This window comes from Amblyomma maculatum, chromosome 11 (assembly GCF_055883805.1).
Source record: "Amblyomma maculatum isolate TAMU_Amacu chromosome 11, ASM5588380v1, whole genome shotgun sequence".
Lineage (NCBI taxonomy): Eukaryota > Metazoa > Arthropoda > Arachnida > Ixodida > Ixodidae > Amblyomma > Amblyomma maculatum.
The window spans coordinates 34969068-34988280 of NC_139354.1; the positions used below are offsets into that span (position 1 = coordinate 34969068).

The 19213-nt window shown below is 46.9% G+C and overlaps 1 protein-coding gene across 1 annotated transcript; it reads left to right on the forward strand.

Annotated features, from left to right (window-relative positions):
• Positions 1 to 994: 994 nt before the first annotated feature.
• LOC146173456 (uncharacterized) lies at positions 995 to 18977 on the forward strand. Its single transcript, XM_084584816.1, has 4 exons — positions 995 to 1449; positions 9022 to 9584; positions 13309 to 13521; positions 16244 to 18977. Exons 2-4 carry the CDS (start codon positions 9042 to 9044, stop codon positions 16967 to 16969), a joined length of 1482 nt encoding a protein of 493 aa, XP_084440942.1. The 5' UTR covers positions 995 to 1449; positions 9022 to 9041; the 3' UTR covers positions 16970 to 18977.
• The last annotated feature ends 236 nt before the right edge of the window (positions 18978 to 19213 follow it).

Sequence of the window (19213 nt, forward strand, 5' to 3'; positions counted from 1 at the left end):
TTTATGAAAGTTGACTATAGGTGTTGAATGATGTCACACTAATCTGAGCTTTGGCGTCGCAACACAAAATCAGCCCATTAGCTCTATGATTGTCGTATTGTACGTTTAGGACAGTTTCCATTTTAGGCCCCGCCGGGGTGGCGCTGGGGTTACGGCCCTCGACTACTGTTCCCAAGGACGCGGGATCGAATCCCGGCCTCGGCGGCCGCTTTTCGGTGGAGGCGAAAAGCAAGGCGCCCGTCTGCTGTGCGATGTAAGTGCACGTTAAAAAACCCCAGGTGGTCGAAATTTCCGGAGTCCTCCACTACAGCGTCTCTCATAGCCTGAGCCGCTTTGGGACGTTAAACCCAACAAACCAACCAACCAACCAGTTTCCATTTGAATTTCAGCGACTAAAAAGAACATGAACCATTAAGATATGAGACGGGTGAAAGGTACGCATAGACCAGGGCCTCCGAGTCCTGGCCATCAAGCATACCACGTCGCCCAATTCAGCGAAGTTCAGCGCAGCTCAGATCCCTTTCATTCAGACCCTCGGTGCTGGCCGCGGCAAGTTGATATATGGCTCCGATTTTGGCGGCCATTATTGAAACGTCACCTTCACTTATTTTCATATAAAGTGTTTCAGACTGTCAGAGGAAACATTGTCACAGTTATTCGAAACTCTCGAAGCTCTCAATATTTTCGAGCCGTTTCGAATAATTTGGCGTATGTGCTTTTTGATTCCTAAAAATAATCAAAGAGCATAATATCTCATTCGCATTCGAAATTTCGGAATATACACGTACCATTAAATGAGTTAAAAAGAGAAAGTGGACTCCTCCTCCTGACTGGTAACAATCGGGAAACCTAGTGCACATTCCTTCCAGAGGCAAAAGCTCTTACAAGAATACGCGCTAGAATATGCTTCCCCATCGTGACGAAACTTTCAAAGATAACGTAGCTAATGCAATGGTATTTAAAGTGATACGTTTCTTTTTAAATGACTGAACTTTTCCGCCCGTACATGCAACCGATCGGTGCCCGGGGACGCATTCGCATAGTGACTGGCACGTTGGAGCGCGTCGTCCCGTTGTCGTCTCGCGATAAAGAAAACCGCGTCAGTGATTCGTACGACGCAGTAAAAATGATGACCGCAACTTTTTATTTATTTCTTTTCTTTTTTTTTTTTTTTTTTTTTCTCTGCTGGGAAGCTTCCTTTTACCTTCGCAGCTTTCTGACTTGCGGGCGCAGCGAGCCTACGACAAACGAGGACAGATGGCGCCACATATCCACAAACAGCTCTTTCGCGAGGCGCGCAGTTCACACGCGGGCGCCAACCAGCACGTGGGCTCTGGGCACGGTGGCTCAGGGCGAGCAAGATTTGACGGCTGCGGAAATGGCCGTCCGGCAAACGCCATGGGATGATGCCGGTGCAAGACATCTAGCTCAAGGTTCCGAATGAATGTCGTGAGTTGCCGCTGCTTTCTTCCCCTTGCATCTTAGAAAAACCGATAGGTTGATATCGGTGTCCCCGCGGAGCGTTTTAATTGGGTGGACATCCCGACAACGTGATGCTATCGGGTGCCGTTTATCTTGATTGTGAACTGCCGCGTAAATAGTTTTCGTTCGTAGTTGCCGCACGTGTTGTACGTGTTGCCGCAAGTACGTGTAGTGCAGTGTATTGTACTATCTAAGAACGTTGGTCTCTACCAATTGCAGAGAGCTTTGCGTTGTGCACAGTACGTTGATTCCCGCGTCGATCTTAGCGCCTGCCGGGGAACGTTGCGATGTAGTGCGCACACATAAACGTATGACTGCGCGTCTGAAGCATTTATGGAGGAAGGAAACAGCTTAGGAGAGGCCCTTGCCATTCCTAATGCATTGAAGAAACTGTGGCGGAAGTGACAGTAAAATTTAGGGTTACCCAAGTCGGGCCATCAGCAGCGGCGACGCCGTTGCTATGAAAACTCGGGCCACTAGCAACAGCGTTGCTAAGGGCCCTAGGTACGTGAGCGTCGCGGAGAGAGAGAATGCGGAGGGTAAAAGAGGAGGAGAGACGTTGCAGCGTCCGGTCGCGGCGCGGCCGCGCCGGCTTAAAAAAAAGACATCAGCAGGGCCTCTCCTTTCTTTCCTTCCTCCGTGGAAGCATTGAAGCCTTGTTGAGGGGCAGGGTGTAAAACAGGATTGTCATAAATCACTGGCACTTAATACTGATACAGGTAAAAGCATCCCCTTTGCCAGGTTCGCGGGACGATCAATTAATCTTTGCTACGTTTCAAACGACATTTCAGCTGTAGCCTGAACTTTGTACTCATAACGAACTACGTTTCGGATGTAGCAAGCGTGAAAAGTGCCATTGTCGCGCTGCGAGTGTGTGTGTGTGTGTGTGTGTGTGTGTGTGTGTGTGTGTGTGTGTGTGTGTGTGTGTGTGTGTGTGTGTGTGTGTGTGTGTGTGTGTGTGTGTGTGTGTGTGTGTGTGTGTGTGTGTGTGTGTGTGTGTGTGTGTGTGTGCGTGCGTTTGCGCGTGCGTGCGCGTACGTTGTGGCTGTAGGAAGAGAAAATGCACGGGCCTGCTACTGGCCCTAGCCGAGCCACCTCCGCTGCCTCGTGCGGACAGAAGAGAGAAAGTAGAGAAGGAAAGAAAAAGAAGAGGGAGAGAATGACGCGCGCCGCAACCGCCGTCGTCCACCACCTAAGCGGTGGCAATGACGGCTTACAAGGTGGCAGTCTGGCCCCCGCCGCAATCAGTGTTGACCTACCAGTCCCAGCCCCGTAGGGCCTGGAACAGCCACCCGTCACCACCTCCCCCTGCCCCCACCCCTGGTTATTGGTGTGAGAGTAGTTTGCGAAAACGCGCGTTGTAACTCTGTTGTGGTAGTCTGGTTGATCGCATGAGCTGAGCGCAGCTTTGCTCACACCTGTGCTTGCTTTAGAGTTCTATAGCTTTTGTATAGCGTGTTGCACAATTAGAGGCGCGATGTAGAATTCTTCTCACAGCTAAACCGCGGAATCCTCGCAGTTAAAATTTTGCACAGAAATGGTATTTTGTCGCTAGTATTTTTTAATACCAAATTTGTTTGGGGTACTTGCCTGATTCGATCAAAAGAAGTCAGATGCTCTCATCTTATGCGGCGGCGACGACGCCAGACGAGCCGCTGACCCAGCGATGGTACTGGTGGCGCCACCTCATGCTGCTTACAAGAACTCGAACCTTCTGCCAGAAACGTTCGCCCCCTCTTTTCCTGCTACAGAGTTGTAGCAGCATGAGGTGGCGCCACCAGTACCATCGCTGGGGCAGCGGCTCGTCTGGCGTCGTCGCCGCCGCATAAGATGGGAACATTTGACTTCTTTTGATCAAATCAGGCAAGTACCCCAAACAAATTTTGTATTAAAAAATACTAGCGACAAAATGCCCTTTCTGTGCAAAATTTTAAGTACGAGGATTCCACGGTTTAGCTGGGAGAAGCATTCTACATCGCTCCTCTAATTGTGCAACGCGCTGTATATATTGGGAAGCAGAATAGTTTTAGTGCACGACTAAATTAACCTTGGACAGTATAACGCGTTGACGTTTGAGGCTAGCTCAGTTAGCTGTGACTCGAGAAAACTTAGCACTTTACGCTGACCACGGAATCAATCTGTCAGACACGCGGAGTCGCGTCCTTTGTAACTTGGAGCGTTTGTCGGGGCGTTGGGTGATCGCTTGCGGCCTCCACAGATCAGCCGATCACATTGCACAGCCCACGGCAAAGGCTAACGCAAATGTCACCTTTGCGTATTTTACTTCTGCAGCACTACTACCCGCATACGCGCAAAAACCCGACGTCTGAAGCCGATTTGACCTTTTCCTTTTCGAGGAAGTTCAGGTGTCCACAGAATCAAGTGTGACAGATGCTACGCTTTTCCTTTCCTGGGCCCGTATTCCGAGTTTGCGTCGTTATTGAAAGTGTCGCTATCTCCCCGACCTCGAGTCATCTGATTGGTGGAAACGCCGGAACATCACGTTGCCACCTTTTTCCGGTTCCGCAGTGGCAACACCCGGTTCCGGCGTTTCGACCAATCAGATGACTCGAGGTCACGTGAGATAGCGACACACCGATAACGACGCAAACTCGGAATACGGGCCCTGTAAACCAATTATAAAGTTTGATGCGTTCAACGGAACGCTGGTTGTGCTCGACAAGGGGCGCGCAATGTACCGTGTGCAGCACTAACGCTCAGGCTTTCGCATTGCTCCACAGCAGATTCAGGAGTGCTTCCGGAACATTCACTGCTGCAGCACACATGCAATGTGTGGCCTAGAAGCATGGCCGCCTGATTTACACAGAAAAAGAACGTTTATTAATAGAAACACAGCAAACACAATCCCGTCAGAACGCCCTGCTGCTGCATGGCATTCCTTGATTGAGCGAGTTAGTCTGTATCTTTTGCCTCCCTCAGAACGTGACCGCTTCGGTTGCGTTCGAACCCATGAGCTCCGTCCGGTTCAGTGGCCGAGCCTGTTAACCACAAAGCCACCGAAGTGGGACTAACTATTTTTTGCTGCAAGTATACTGTAAACATGTGTTCAAACGCTGTTTAAGGCCAGCTGATTTGCCGCTCGTGATGCGAAAGCTACTGGGCGACAATTCAGGGAAGGAACTGGTTGCAGGTTGAATGGGTTACAAGAAGTGCCAAAGGTGAGGCTAGGCCTACCGACATTTTCAGCGCCTGTAAGTATGGCAGCGCCCTCACAGCCCACAGAGGCTGGCAAATGAAGAGAACGAACGAGCGTTAAAAAAAAAGAAAAAAACGGTCAGAAGCGGTGCCTCGACTTCTCAGTCATTTTCACTTGTGTACTTGGAGGGGCGTAAGGAATGCAGTATTGTGGAACATCGGTTCATCGCAAGAGAACTACCAAACGTAGCTAACTACTATAATGCGATGAGAAATGTTCGACACTAACAAGAAAAAATACATAAATACTGAACACAAGGAGTGGTAAGATGCCCGACTACTGTGCCGGAGTTCCCGGGTTCGAACCCGACCTCGGCGGCTGCGTTTCGATGGAGGCCACGGTGTTAGAAGTATAGTGCCTAGAATATAGTTAGAAGTAATGGAGGCGAAACGAAGCGGCGTCCGTGCGCTGTGCCATGTCAGCGCACGTTGAAGATCCCCAGGTTGTCGAAATTACTCCGTAGCCCTCCACTACGGCTCCTCTTTCTCTCTTTCCACTTTCATTCCCACCTTCCTCCCTTCCCTTACGGCGCGGTTCAGGTGTCCACAGTGCAAGTGTGACAGTTACTGCGTCTTTCCTTTTCCTGTGAACCAATTATTAATAACTGCGGTAAGACGAGAAAAAATTGTCAATAGAATGAATGGACAAAAATCACATCTGAAGGCATTTATTGTGACTGTGTGAAGACTTATTATTGGTTATTTTTGTTGCATTTTACTCTTATTTATTTTCTATTTCATTTTTATATTTGTTTACTCGTTATTTTATTATTTTCATTTACCATAGTCAGTAATATTTTATTATCGTCAATATTTATAATTATTTTTTACGTTACTCGCTAATACAGGAAAGGAATCTGCAAGGAAAAAGGGCTCGAACTGAAACTGCCGCATGGTGGATACCTACACTGAAATGTATAAAAATGAAAGGTGCAACATTTAGCTACCCATCTTGATAAAATTTTCCGGACACAACACAGCCTACTAATGCTTGTGCATTAATAAGCCCTCACTGCGACCGTACGAGCAGAGCACACACACACGCGGAACGCTCATAAAACGTAGCACGCGCGCCTGCTGGACGCAATGGCGAACGAACTGCTACGTTTCCCCCCCGTCGAGCGGACGGACGCAAGAGCGTCGTTTCGAGCTACGGACGAATTCGGGCCCTTTAAAAAGCGCATCGCACACCGCCGTCCAACGCTTGTCCCCACACGCTCGTTTGCCACGTGTCGTCGTGCGTGTGCGTGTGTTTGTACGAACGCTTGTGAAGCGCAGCCCTCGAGAGTGAGAGTCGTCACTCCTCAGACCTCGGATAGTGGGAGAAGGTTTATTGGCGCCGGAGTGTATGGCCGAGATGCAGTCCGCTTGCTTCTTCGGGCTCGTACCTCCTCTCCCATTGGACTCCCGAGTGCGACAGAGCGAAGAGCCACTCTCGGCACCTGCTGCGCTAGCAGGTCTCCTAGTTAACATTGCTCTTGTTGCTGGACGCCTGCCGCGACCCGCTGACGCTTTCCGCGGTAACCCGATCCGCCGGGCCAGCGCCACCCTTGGAGTTTGTGAGCCTCTTGCAAACTGTTGGCATGAGGTGTCAAGCTGTTTGGAACGGTGCGCAGAACACGACCACGAACGCTTGAGAAGCAAATAGGCTGGTCCCGTATTCCGACTGTGTGGTTACCGAAAGTGTCGTTATCTCCTTGACCTAAAGTATTCTGATTCATGGAAACGCCGGAACCGGAAGTGGTGGCAATCAAACTGACGTCCGCTTCCGCTGTTTCCGCCAGTAATATGACTCGAGGTCAAGGAGATAGCTTTACTTTCGATAACGATGTCAGCTCAGAATATGGGCCCTGCATTCGAGGAAATACGGTACTCTGCGATCTGAGCGCACCTTGTGGACTTCAGTGGCGTGAATAGAAGAGGACGAGAGAAGGCCAGGATGGCCAAAAACGGTACTACGATAACATACCCTGTCGAGTTCGTTAGCATGGTGGTCGACATGTATGCTATTGTAGTGTAGTGCTACCAGTGCTTATAATGTGTCCTGCTTCAGTCTTAGGGTGTTGTTGTAGTTGGGTGCCTTTATGTGAAGGTGAAAAGTATGTGGCCTTTCTTAAGAACGCTGGTTACGCCCTCATGTAACTACAGGCATTGCTATCTTTAATATATTATAGTATATGCTGTCACATTTACATTCTACGGGAAATGCAGCTACGCATGCCGCGCCGGATTGGAACAGCGGAAGAGCACTTCGCAAAGGTGTAGTGTAGTTGGTTGGTTGGTTCATAGGAAGTTAAAGGCGCAGTATCTGTCACACTTGCTCTGTGGACACCTGAACCGCGCCGTAAGGGAAGGGATGAAGGCGGGAGTGAAAGTGGATAGAGAGAAAGGGAGGCCGTAGTGGAGGGCTACGGAGTAATTTCGACCACCTGGGGATCTTTAACGTGCGCTGACATCGCACAGCACACGGACGCCACTTCGTTTCGCCTCCATCGAAACGTGTAGTGTAGTTAACGAAAACGTTTTGCGGTGTGAAAGGTTTTCAAATAAAATGTTAGCGTGCAGATATCACAAAAAAGGCAGCTGCTTTCTTTGTAATTATAAGGCATTTCCATTAGAAGTACTGTGGCCAAGTAAGCGGTTTTCACGCTGAATTTAGCGATTGTTTACGCTCTTTAGCGAGTGGAAATTTATTGCGGGAGGCAGGATTTTAACGGTCTAGGATTTTAACGGTCTTTAGGTCTTGTTGGCTTTCTATGATTGGCGGCTTTCGTGCCCTTCAGTTTTCATTTAGAATAGTGCGAGTCCTTTTCCAGGTTAATTATTTGTGCCCGACTCCGAAGGCAGAGTAAATGCGGCTCAAAGTACCACCTGTTCGCAAACTTCAAACGGTCGGCACGATGTAAACATGTACATTGGCAACAATCCTGAAATTCCGCTTACAACGGGCGGAGTACGAGCGGCCAGTCATCCACAGCATGCTCGTAATCCAGCGTGAAAGCCACTGGTCTCGTGAAATCTCGTTCGGGGCCCGGATGTTCACTTTTCGGTATCCGGATGTACAGAAATCATTGCCTTAATGAAGGAGACTTGGAAGAAGTAAAAGTGCCTGCTGGCAGCACTTTTTGGTCGGGAAGTACGTACCTCTGAAAAGAACGCTGTCCAGCTCTTTTGCGCTAAAAGGCTCATCCATATTCGTGCCAGCAGTAATCAATATTAAAAACCAATTGTGTGGGTTTAAGCATGGCTTGAACCTAGTGATAGAGCGGAAGCTGTGAGTGTTGCAGCGATAGCCTCTTTAACACGCGCTTTTCAATTTGCGATTTTTCCGTAATTTCTATTTAAATTAGGTTCTGGGGGAAATCAAGGTACCTTATACTTTGAGCGGACACTGCGGAATTGTGGACACCAGCACCTAACCAGGTCAAGATCATGTTTTCGTATTTTTTTGTATCTTGTACTTTGGTTTATAACAAATCAAAGGCGCATTATATTCGAGTCTTAAGGAAGATGGGAAAAGAAGCGTGAGAATGAAGTTGTTGTTGTGGCTGTAGGAAGAAGGAAAAGAAAATGCACGGGCCTGCTACTGGCTCTGTAGCTGAGCCACCTCCGCTGCCTAGAATGAAGTCCCGTAGTGCAAGGCTACGTGGTAATTTGGCCACTTCTGGGTGCACAACAGCCGATAACCCAGGGCTGCTTCTCTAAGTTAGGTTTTGGGGAAAGTAAGGCGCAATATATATTTGTGGAAAGACCACAACATTGTGGACACCCACACTTAAGTCAAGGTTACTCGAAGGGCAAATTTAGTGCCATGCGACCTGCTACTTCTAGCGTGGTAAAGCTTTCGCTTGTTGTTGTGGCTGTAGGAAGAAGGAAAAGAAAATGCACGGGCCTGCTATTGACTTTGTTGCTGAACCACCTCTGCTGTCAAGCGCGGACAGAAGAGGAAATAGAGAAGAAAGAAATAGAAGATGGAGAGACAGACGCGCACTGTAACAACAGCTGTCGTCCACCACTGAAGTAGTGGCGGGTGCAATGACGGCCTCCAACAGATAACATTCGGTGGCAGGCTAGACCCAACCCGCAAGCGGCGGTGACCTACCTGTCCCAGCCCCACCAGGGCCAGGATCAGCCACCCTTCACCACCTCCTTCCATTGTAGACTGGTTTATAAGAAAGGAAACGCGCGGTATCTGTAAGGGTCACTAGAACGGGATAACACAAGCGCTACGCCGACGGTTAGAAAAGCTGGTGTAGAAGTTTTCGGTTCCAAAGAAAACGAACAGTATTTTACTATCTCCCCTTTCCCATCTATAACCCTCAGGTATTCACAAGCACCATGAGATGGAACGAGTCAAGGAGTTTGGAGATCCGTGGTCAGTGCTCCTTGCCGAGGATCACATTGTCCTCAAGCTGGAGACACCCTGGCCCATGGACGTCCCGCTTCCCGACGGTTACTCCATGGGTGACGACGCTCGCCGTCTGCTGGTTACAAACCAGCAATCTCTGGTGTCGTTTACCGAGTGCCTGAGTGGGACAAGGATCTCGGGAGCCCTGTTCGCCGGCTGTGCGTCATTTGAGTCCTCAGACTCGTTCGAGGCGTCCGCGAGAGAGTTACTGTGTGGTGCCGAGAAGATCTGCATCGTCCACAACACCAACAAGATCTACAAGCTAATTCGCATGTTCCCCAAAGCCAAGGTTCTCGCCCTGCCTCACGACCTGTGCTTCCACGCTGTGGACCTGGATGAGCCGTACAGGGACCGCACTGAGCCGCTCGTTCCATCCTGTGAACTGAGGGAGCTGGAGGGCAGTACGGGGATAGGGTGCGCCAGCAGCCTACTCCTCACCGAGGAGACTGTGTTGGAAGTCATGCGCACGTGCCCTAACGTAAGTGATGACCTAGATTTCTCACGATAACTGCGCGCCGCTCTTGCGCTGTGCCTGCGAGGTTGTCGATCATCGAATCCTTGAATGATAGCTAGGTGTTCCGGCCTTAGAACGCGGGCCGTGGAGCGCAGCACAAGGAGCCATCAGTCCTGCTCTAATGGCTCGTCTGTTGCTTACCCGCCGCGGTGGTGCTGTGGTTAGGGCGCTCGACTTGTGTGCTCAATGATGTGGGATCCAATCCCGGCTGTAGCGGCGGCGTTTCGATGGAGGCGAAAAGCTAGGCGTGCGTGTGCTGTGTGACGTCAGTGCTCGGTAAAGAACCCCAGGTGGTCGAAATTACCGAAACTCTGCTCTACGGCGTCTTTCACACCTTCAGTCGCTTTGGGACGTTAAACCCTATGGTCCAAACGAACCAACCAACTGGCCTTTGCCAGACCACAATTTATCTTAAGCTGAGCGTTGACTTTACCGTGAAAAGCATCGTGATAAATCTTACTCGACGAAGAAATACTCCCTCAGTGACAGTACGAGTGGCGTAGCTGTATTATGTCTGAGGTTATGCATGGGTATCGTTTTTCCTTGCCGTTCTAAACTGTGAGCAGAACCAAATTGCGTAAAAAAATAAAAATAAAAAAGACTGTGACTAAAACTATGAGGGTTTGTCAGTGCGCATTTCTGATGGAAGAAGTTTGACAAACGTAAGTTGTGAGCCATACGTGATTGTAACATTTTTGATTTGCCGACCAATTCATGGCCCGCACATGTCTGAGAAATTAAGAACGTTTGTTTCCTACCCGGTTGAGTGAATGCAGTGTTTGCAATCAGCAGCTGCCAGATGAACGTTAGATTAGGAGCATGCATTTAACGTTACAAAGCATGCACACGCAGTCCGTATGCGGCTTGTTCTCGAAGCCGGAGCTCTTGCTATCTTGTTGGTCAAGCAACTGTTCCCGAAAAAATGTTTGTGTCAGCACTTGGTCATCACTTGGTCATCACTTGCGACAGTCAATCACTATCAGAGGGACTGCATGAAAACAAAAGTTGGTTATTGTGATCACAGTAGACCATAATTACTACTTTGTAGTGATGTTCTCTTGTGCCCAAACTCGGTATATTATGTACTTCGATGCGATGGCGTATATTTTGAAGTGAAGGAAAAAGTTAGGAAACGTAGAATGCGGGCTGGCCGCTGGGCATGTCTGTGCAATGCGCGTGAATGCACAGCGCGACAGCTTGAAATGCTGCAGTTCGCGAGTGCCTGTGATCCCTGGATAAAAGTTGAAACTTTTATCTATATTCATGTTTATTCTGTCTGCATCGAACGTTTCTGCGTAGCCCTTAGTGGCGCGATTAGAGTCGCCTGGGAACCTGTCATTCTTGCCGCACAACACAGTCAGCAGCAGGTTGTTTTACAAACGCTTTCTGTTATGATTACAGCAATTACAAGCACACTGGAGACTTAACATACCTATTTTGTTGTGCAAACTGCTTCTCATTTATTTAGTATGCTTTGTAATAGCACATGCATAGGTATCAGTGCAGTATTGATTAAATGCTAGTTAGGAAGAGTTTATTTGCTCAGCACAGACTGTAGTCAGCATTGTGCACAGTGGTGTGCCACACACGAGGGGTTATTTGTATCGCACCCCTGCAACGCATGCTCACTAAGGGCTTGTACGCTGACTGACAATACCGTGCATACTTTGACACCACAGAACGCTCGCGCGAGTATTTTAATGTAGCTTCAGCAAATGTAACCCAGCACAACGCATTCGAAGCGTGACAGCCGGATCGCCTCAAGGGCATCCATATTGCATTTCCAGTGGTGCCGCCTATAGCCCGTGAAAGTTGAGAATAGGGACAGTGACAAGTGATATTTTTTGGAACAGTTCCCTGGCATCTTGGCCAATTTTGTGCCTGTCGAATATGACTTCGAGTTCGCCAACTTTGTGTGCTTTCCCGCAGGCGTGAAATTCGATCTTGCGTGTTAATGGCGGCATGTCGAAATACCGATGTTGACGTTGCCGCTGTTTTAACGCAGCACTAATTAAAAAAAAATGTTTAGGATACCTGCGGATCTTTTTTAAACGCATGTGATTCCGTAATTCTGAAGAAGCGTTCTCCCTGCTGCGCTCGGGACGATGTCGTACCATATCGCTTCCCATCGAGCACAGCCTGGTTTGCGATAGAGATTCGAACCAACGAGATGTGTATATCGCAGTCTATATATTACGGGACGCGTGTTCTCGAAATAAAGTTTATTGCAGCTCTCCCTCACGATCTAACCGCATGGCATTGCCACCAGTGAACAGAGCATACGTCCCCCCCCCCCCCCCCCTCCCCCAAACCTTGGCAAATATCAGGCGACTAGATTACATAAATGTTCCAGAATTATGTATATTACTCGCATATGACTAAGACGCGAGGCCATAAAAAAACGGCGGGGGGGGGGGGGGGGGGGGGGTAAAGGAAAGGTTGGTTGGTTTGGTTTGTGGGGTTTAACGTCCCAAAGCGACTCAGGCTATGAGAGACGCCGTAGTGGAGGACTCCGGAAATTTCTACCAGCTGGGATTCTTTAACGGGCAATGACATCGCACCGCACACGGTTACCTTGCTTTTCGCCTCCATCGAAAAGCTGCCGCCGAGGCCGGGATTCGATCCCGCGTACTTGGGATCAGTAGTTGAGCGCCGTGACCACTGCGCCACCCCGGCGGGGTTCGAGGAGTGGTTAAGGTAAGTTAAACCAAACCTTAGCTACTGTGCATGACGCCCCCCCCCCCCCCCTTTTATTTTTAAATTTTGTGGCCTCGATTCTTAGTGCGGATCACACTTTCGGAAATGTGAAGCTTAGGCAGAGGCTGGGTGAGCCCATTCATCTTTTCATTTGTCATTAGTCAAGTTGGAGGCTGGTTTGCGATAGGGATTCGAACCGACTACATACGGGCCTATATTTGTACGTGTTCATTGTAAAATCAGTGTCCACCGAGATATGGAAGACATACAGTACGCTTTATCTTACAACCAACTTATTTTTCATTTCGAGGAAGGCACACTTTACCAAACCCTCATCCACTCTTAGTGCCAAACCATGCCAAACACCGGTGTTGTACGTCTCAGTCAATTTAAGCGGATGTAAACTGCGACTAATTATTTTATTTATTTATTTATTTGCAATACTGCCAGTCTCTAGTTGAGACCATAGCAGATGGGCATTATATTCATAATATCGACAAAATGATGATGACAAGAATTAAAGCAGCTCTACAAAAATACAGTACTAGGCACTTCTTAAAGCACAAAAAACTGAAAATGTGTTATCATATTCGCACAAACAGCTCACAGATAAAGAACACATACAACTTCAAAAATGAAACAATGGGATAACAGGCTGTCGAGTGGGTTAAACAAACGAACGAAAAAAGAAAGCGAAATTTGTAACCGAATAATGTGAGCTCACACCGTGGCCTGTAGTTTGGAACAAAAACTTGAAAATGAACCAGCGTTAGTAACAGATGAGTGCAGACAATTCCATTCGCTTGTTGCCAACGGGAAGAAAGAATGTTTAAATGCATCACTGTGACATAAAAATTCGGTTAGCGTGAACGCGTGATGGGTTCTTAACTCTCGCTTATTAGATAATGAAACATACTGTGATAAGTCGATGTTAAAGGCGTTTAAGGAGTCCGATAGTTATGCTGAATATTTGTCTGTTCCTCTTGCACAGGTGTGTCGCATCGACGCTGCCTCCGTCCAGGACGCCTTCCTGCAGGTGTCGCTGCCCGGCTGCACGCGCAGGGATGGTCCGAATGGCCTCAAATTTACTCACTTGATGTTGGGCTTTGCGGCCAAGATTTCCAACTACGGTCACTTGTTCAGCGCGGAAGCCGAGGACATTTACCTTGCAGCGGAGACTTTTCCATCGCTTGAAGGGCTCAAGGTATCTTATCTAATATGTAGCCATCCTACGCGTGGCGTTCTCTACAAGTTTACATAGAAAGAGTGCTAAACACGAGCTCTTATTTGCTTACAGATACTGCCGGCGGCAGCGCTGCCAATCAGGACAGGGGTTACATTTGTTACAGTAACAGCTGAGCAAACATACTAAAAAAAAAAAAAAAGTATTTAAGTGAAAATATTCAGAATAAAAGAATTCAATTGTAAACATTCTCCTATATTCCGTGGCTTCTTCGCAGTGTTTGTGCTTGTTGTTCACAGAGGGCGCCACTGTTGGCTTCCATGTCTACAGTTAACTACAGTTTAGTATGGCTCATTGCAACTTGCAAAATACGAAAGGGAGCTCGAAGACTGTTGTGCCTATAGTTCCGCTTTTTACCAGGAGACTACTCTGGCGCCATTTGTTAAATGTTTCGGTGATTCTGCTCTCTACGAACTTTCTTTTTGTTTTGCTTTGGTGTACGGTTACCATGGCTACTGCGGAGTTCGGAATTTCCCGAGTGGTCGTTGCAGTGGCGTTCTCTACGCACTCCGTAACTCAGTGGCGGCTGCAGAGGGCAATCACAGCGCCGCTACATATGCTCGTTGTAGAGGGAGGAATCAACCACCGCGGACGGCCACATTTCTTCGTTATAGAAGCAAATTCGTTGTACTGGTCTTCGTTGTAGGAGCGTTCAAAATACATATGAAAGATAAGAATGCGGCCGGGACTCACAAAATGCCTCGTTATACAGGTCATTTCGCTGTAGAGGCGTTCGTCGTAGAGACGTTCGACTGCGTGAGTTTTCTGAACCCTCTCCACACCTTGATGAAACCCACTTGGCACCAGAGGGAAAAATAAATATTTTGCAAAATTTTATCTCACATAACTAATAGAGCGGCATGTGAAAATACTTTGAGCACTACATGACCAAAAATTATATGCCGTTGGTTTCACCAAGCTTTGCTGCACCGTTTTTTTTTTTTTTTTTTGTACCTTGGTTCAAGTTGCATTAAACACTGTATATACACAGTGTATACAAGGTAACTTAAAACAAGGGTTAAAAAAATGAAACATTTGTGGTAGGTCAGAGAAAACTTATGCAGCTGCCAGACATCTTGGGCACCACAGGGAATTTTAACAAATGAGTGATTAAGATATTTTTCTAATTTATTAAGTATCTTTAGAGAATAAATATGAATTGCGAATTTGGAGAGCACGTTCTGAAACCCTTATTCCATCTATATCCGATAAGAAAGCCTCACGTATATCGTGTTTAGAAGCTCCAAACAAAGCCCGCTAAATACAAAAAAAAAAATGCGACTGACGCATTCTTGCGCCACCATTGTGGTGCTCTCAGTCGTGCTCTGAGTGAACGAAATTAGCTGCGGCCGTGGCTCGATAGCCCAGTCCAGACGGTGGCCTTGCTGTAGAGCATTCGCCTGGTATTCGGGAAGCGCAAGGGTCGATCCCTGGTGCCGCCTGGTACCCACAGGTTTTCAGTGTGTACAAGATTTCCCTCGGCTCTTCTGCGGTGAAATACTTGGAAAAGGGGTCACGAAACGTTTGGGCTTGGACACGCCCAAAGAATCCTTTTTTAATTGCGGCGGTGGGACAGTGATCCTTTCCGCCATTGAACAACCATAAGTCCGCCTAGATCAAGAGAAGCCCGACAGAAGAAAATAAGACTAATCGCCGTTTAGAAAACTAAACGCGCAAAATGTAATGACATCCGCCAACAATTGCTTACACTCCTTCCAATGTTTCACCTGTCGCACTGTTCGGCCGACCAAGCTTATACGTCAGTTAAACCAATTAATTTTCGCAGTTGGACTACGACGTGCAGCCGTGATTCAAAGGCTGCACTTCATCGCATGCATTTACCCCTTTCCGACGGCGATGTTAATACAAACTATACAGAGCAATGCTTTGCCAAAATAGAGGCGAAGCACTCAGTAGTTATTCCGCTTGATGAAATCATTTTTTTCTTCTGCAGCCCTAGTAGAGACTGCTGGTACTATACGGAAAGATGTACGGCAGCGGAAGGTTTACCTGCTGGAAGCTTTGAAAGGCACATAGAGGCTTTACGTTCATTGCGAACTGTATGGCCACATGTCAGTAGCTGTACATGCTGTGACCGTATTAGCTGATCAGCCGAGCTTGCGAATAAATCTATTATCATCATCATCAGCCTGGCTATACCCACTGCAGGGCGAAGGCCTCTCCCATATTTCTTCACTTAGCCCGGTTCTGTGCTAGCTGCATCCACTTGACCCCTGCGAACTTATTAACCTCATCCGCCCACCTAACTTTCTGCCGCCCCCTGCTACGCTTTCCTTCTCTTGGAATCCAGTTTGTTACCCTAAGCGCGACCATCGGTTATTCTATCCGCACTACGTGTCCTACCCATGCCCATTTCTTCTTCTTAATTTCCACTATAGAATGTCGGTAACTTGAGTTATTTCTCTGACCCACTCTGCACGCTTCCTATCTCTTAATGTTACCCCTACCATTTTTCGTTCCGTAGCCCTCTCCGTTGTCCTCAACTTCAGTAGAACTTTCTTGGTTAGCCTCCACGTTTCAGCCCCATAGGTGAGTACAGGTAAGATGCAACTGTTATATACTTTCCTCTTTAGCGATACCGGTAAGCTGCTAGTCATAATCTGTGAGTGCTTGCCAAATCATCACCAATATCTATCATCACTGACCGATATTGGCTTTGCAGGTAATCGTCGGTTCGTTGCGAGCTCTCGCCGCTGTCTCCGCCTTCCGCTGGCTTCGCAGCCTGTCTGTGTCCCTGCCTGCTATCATGCAATTCGGCGACCTCGACGCCGATCTTCGCGGGCTCCTGAAGACGTGGCCGCAGCTGGAGAGCCTTTCCCTCTGGTGTTGCGGGGGTATAAGGCTCGCATCCGTGGCCGAGCTCTGTCCGGAGCTGAAGACGCTGCGCCTGGTGTCTTGCGAAGGATCGAGCCAGGACACTCCGCTCGAGTCCGAAGCATTTAACAAACTCGAAACTGTCGAGTTGTGCGTGAAGATGCTCAAGGCCGTTTTTGACGCGTTCCTCTTGGCCATCAGCGGGACCCTGAAGAGCCTGCACCTCGGTGGAGACGACAGTTGCTACGGGTTCCTGCAGCTGTGCTGTTGCAGTGGCGGAGAAATTGCGTTTTCGCACCTGGAGGAACTCACTCTACGCACGGAGTTGACGGTGACTGCGCTCGACCTGGAGCCGGAGGACCTTCACGATGTGGTGAGGTGTCTGCCCGTGCTGCGCCACCTGAGAACGGACAGCTACGACCTGAGGCTGTTCTTCGAGAACTATGCTGTTCCACGGGGAAGCGTGTCTCTCTCCTGGTGCGAGTGCGTGCACTGCTGTGTCCACCGTCCCTGCAGCGCAAACAGCGACAAAATGGCGACGGTTATTAGGGACTGTTTAGGCCTTGCGATGTAGTTAAGTCCCGCAACATTATCACGTGATGCGAAGAGATTTGATAATACGCTTTAAAACGGATTTTTCTCACGGCGCTTCTTTAAGAGGCCTCAAAAGTAGTTCGATTACGTCTGTCGAAGATTCTAGGCAATTCATGATTGTATTGATAACGAGAACGCAAAGGCTTTTAACAGCCTGGTTTATTTTTATACGTGTCCGGTGCGCATGGAGTATTTCGAGCAAGAAAATTGTTGTACTTAATCGTTTTAATCTGACCTGCATTTCAAAAACAGATCTTGGCCTTTCCGTCTATTGGTTGTGTGCTTTTGCGGTTATAGATTTTATTGATTTCTTACGAAGGAAACGGTGTTGTGAACCTTTGTGATTTCTGCACTTGTTCGCTTTAAAACCGTGTTAGTAGCAGCGATGATGTTTAATATTGTTTTTGTAGAATATTCCTATGATTTGTTACTTTGTATTTATTTTATGTCAGGACTAGCGGATTCCTGTATGGTTTTCATTGAAATGTCAGGACTAGCGGATTCCTGTATGATTTTCATTGAAATGTCAGGACTAGCAGATTCCTGTATGATTTTCATTTAAAATACTCTATTCCTCCCATTCAGTTACGAACCGATTAACCGCATTACAACTTCAGAGTGGCAAAGCACTAATGTATATGACAGAATTAAGAATACATAGGCCATCCCATCTTTTCCAAATTTTGTAAACACTGAAGTTTGTTAAACTCCACTATAAACAGAAATAACCCTGAAAGGGAGTAAAAAATCAGTAGCATGTCCTTTCGCGTACTCCCTTCTAGGGACATGGTGTTATTTTTCACGACTAATCATACGAAATGCTTTTCCTTGGCAGCATAAGGTTATCTTCCTAAATAGTATTTATTCGGTGTAATTAGCAGTAAAAGGAGGCAGTGAACCGCTGGACCTTAGGTGTAGATGTCATTGGAGCACACAGAAAACCTTATTTAAAATAACCATAATTGTAGAGATTCGGCATATTATCAAATGAGAATTGGCTTCTGTATTTCTATGATGATCTCCCGCAGGGCTCGGGCAGCATGCCCCGATCTAATAGGGAGTGTGCTAAAGGACTGACTACTCCGTTTTTACAACCTTATAGCCTTATTCGCGATTATAGTGTATTGGCCATTTATCCTAAGAAAGTTCGCTCATATATTAGAAATAAAAGTAGAGATTTCGATTTGTGACTTTCTAGATATATGCCGTCTTCTTGATTGTTACTTCCTAATGATTGTACTGCCTTCTGCACATTGACTGCTGACGCAATGCTTGTGACAAATTATCTGACGCAGTAGTTCTCGATTCATATTATTGTGGCCTTTCTGCTCAGTATGCTTTGCCAACGTGTTATTTTGGGTTTTGGTAAAGCACATGATTGTTTTAAATATAAACATTTGCTTGGGTGAAGCTTCTTAATTAAGCAGCTTTTAGCCCAGAAGACCATGGGTCTAAGTTGTCGAAAAACTCCGTCAATTTGAATTTGAAATACTTCTAGCCGCTACCTTAATATACATGCGCTTGCAAAGTAATTATTTTTCGACTCAGGACATATTCTAGTTAAGTACTCATTACAGCACTGACACCAAAATTATATGTACTCATAATATTTCCTCGACGGCTACTGTATTCCAATCCAAATTTTCTTCACATATCTTGATTGATGAGAATATAAGCACAAAATAGGTTCCCTATCCTTCATTTCAATAATTTGGTTGTGCATACGTCGTAAGAGTTACCTCGATGCTTTGCACATTGTAGAGAATTTATTCCAGTTCTTTGTTCCCGAAAATTACCAGTATAAAATGTGCAAAACCCGCTTCTCTAAGCCTAATAATATTTACGATGTAAAATGTGATTTTCTTACGCTCTGATGCCTACTTTGGTTCGTCAATAAGTGAACAAAAGTTTATGCCTTTAGATCCTTTATTTTGGCCATTTCTGTTCCAATAAAATGATATCTTTGGTGAAATCGACAGTATTAAAGATACGCATTCAGGCCTCATTACATTCTGGGTGTATTATGCGAAATCGTATGCCACTATATATATATATATATATATATATATATATATATATATATATATATATATATATATATATATATATATATATATATATATATGTATATATATATTGCCCTTTTCTGTTACGATGCCTGTTGAGATTGGCTGTGTGCAATAAATGTTCTCTCTGTTCAAGGTAATTTCGCTCTGTTTTTGTG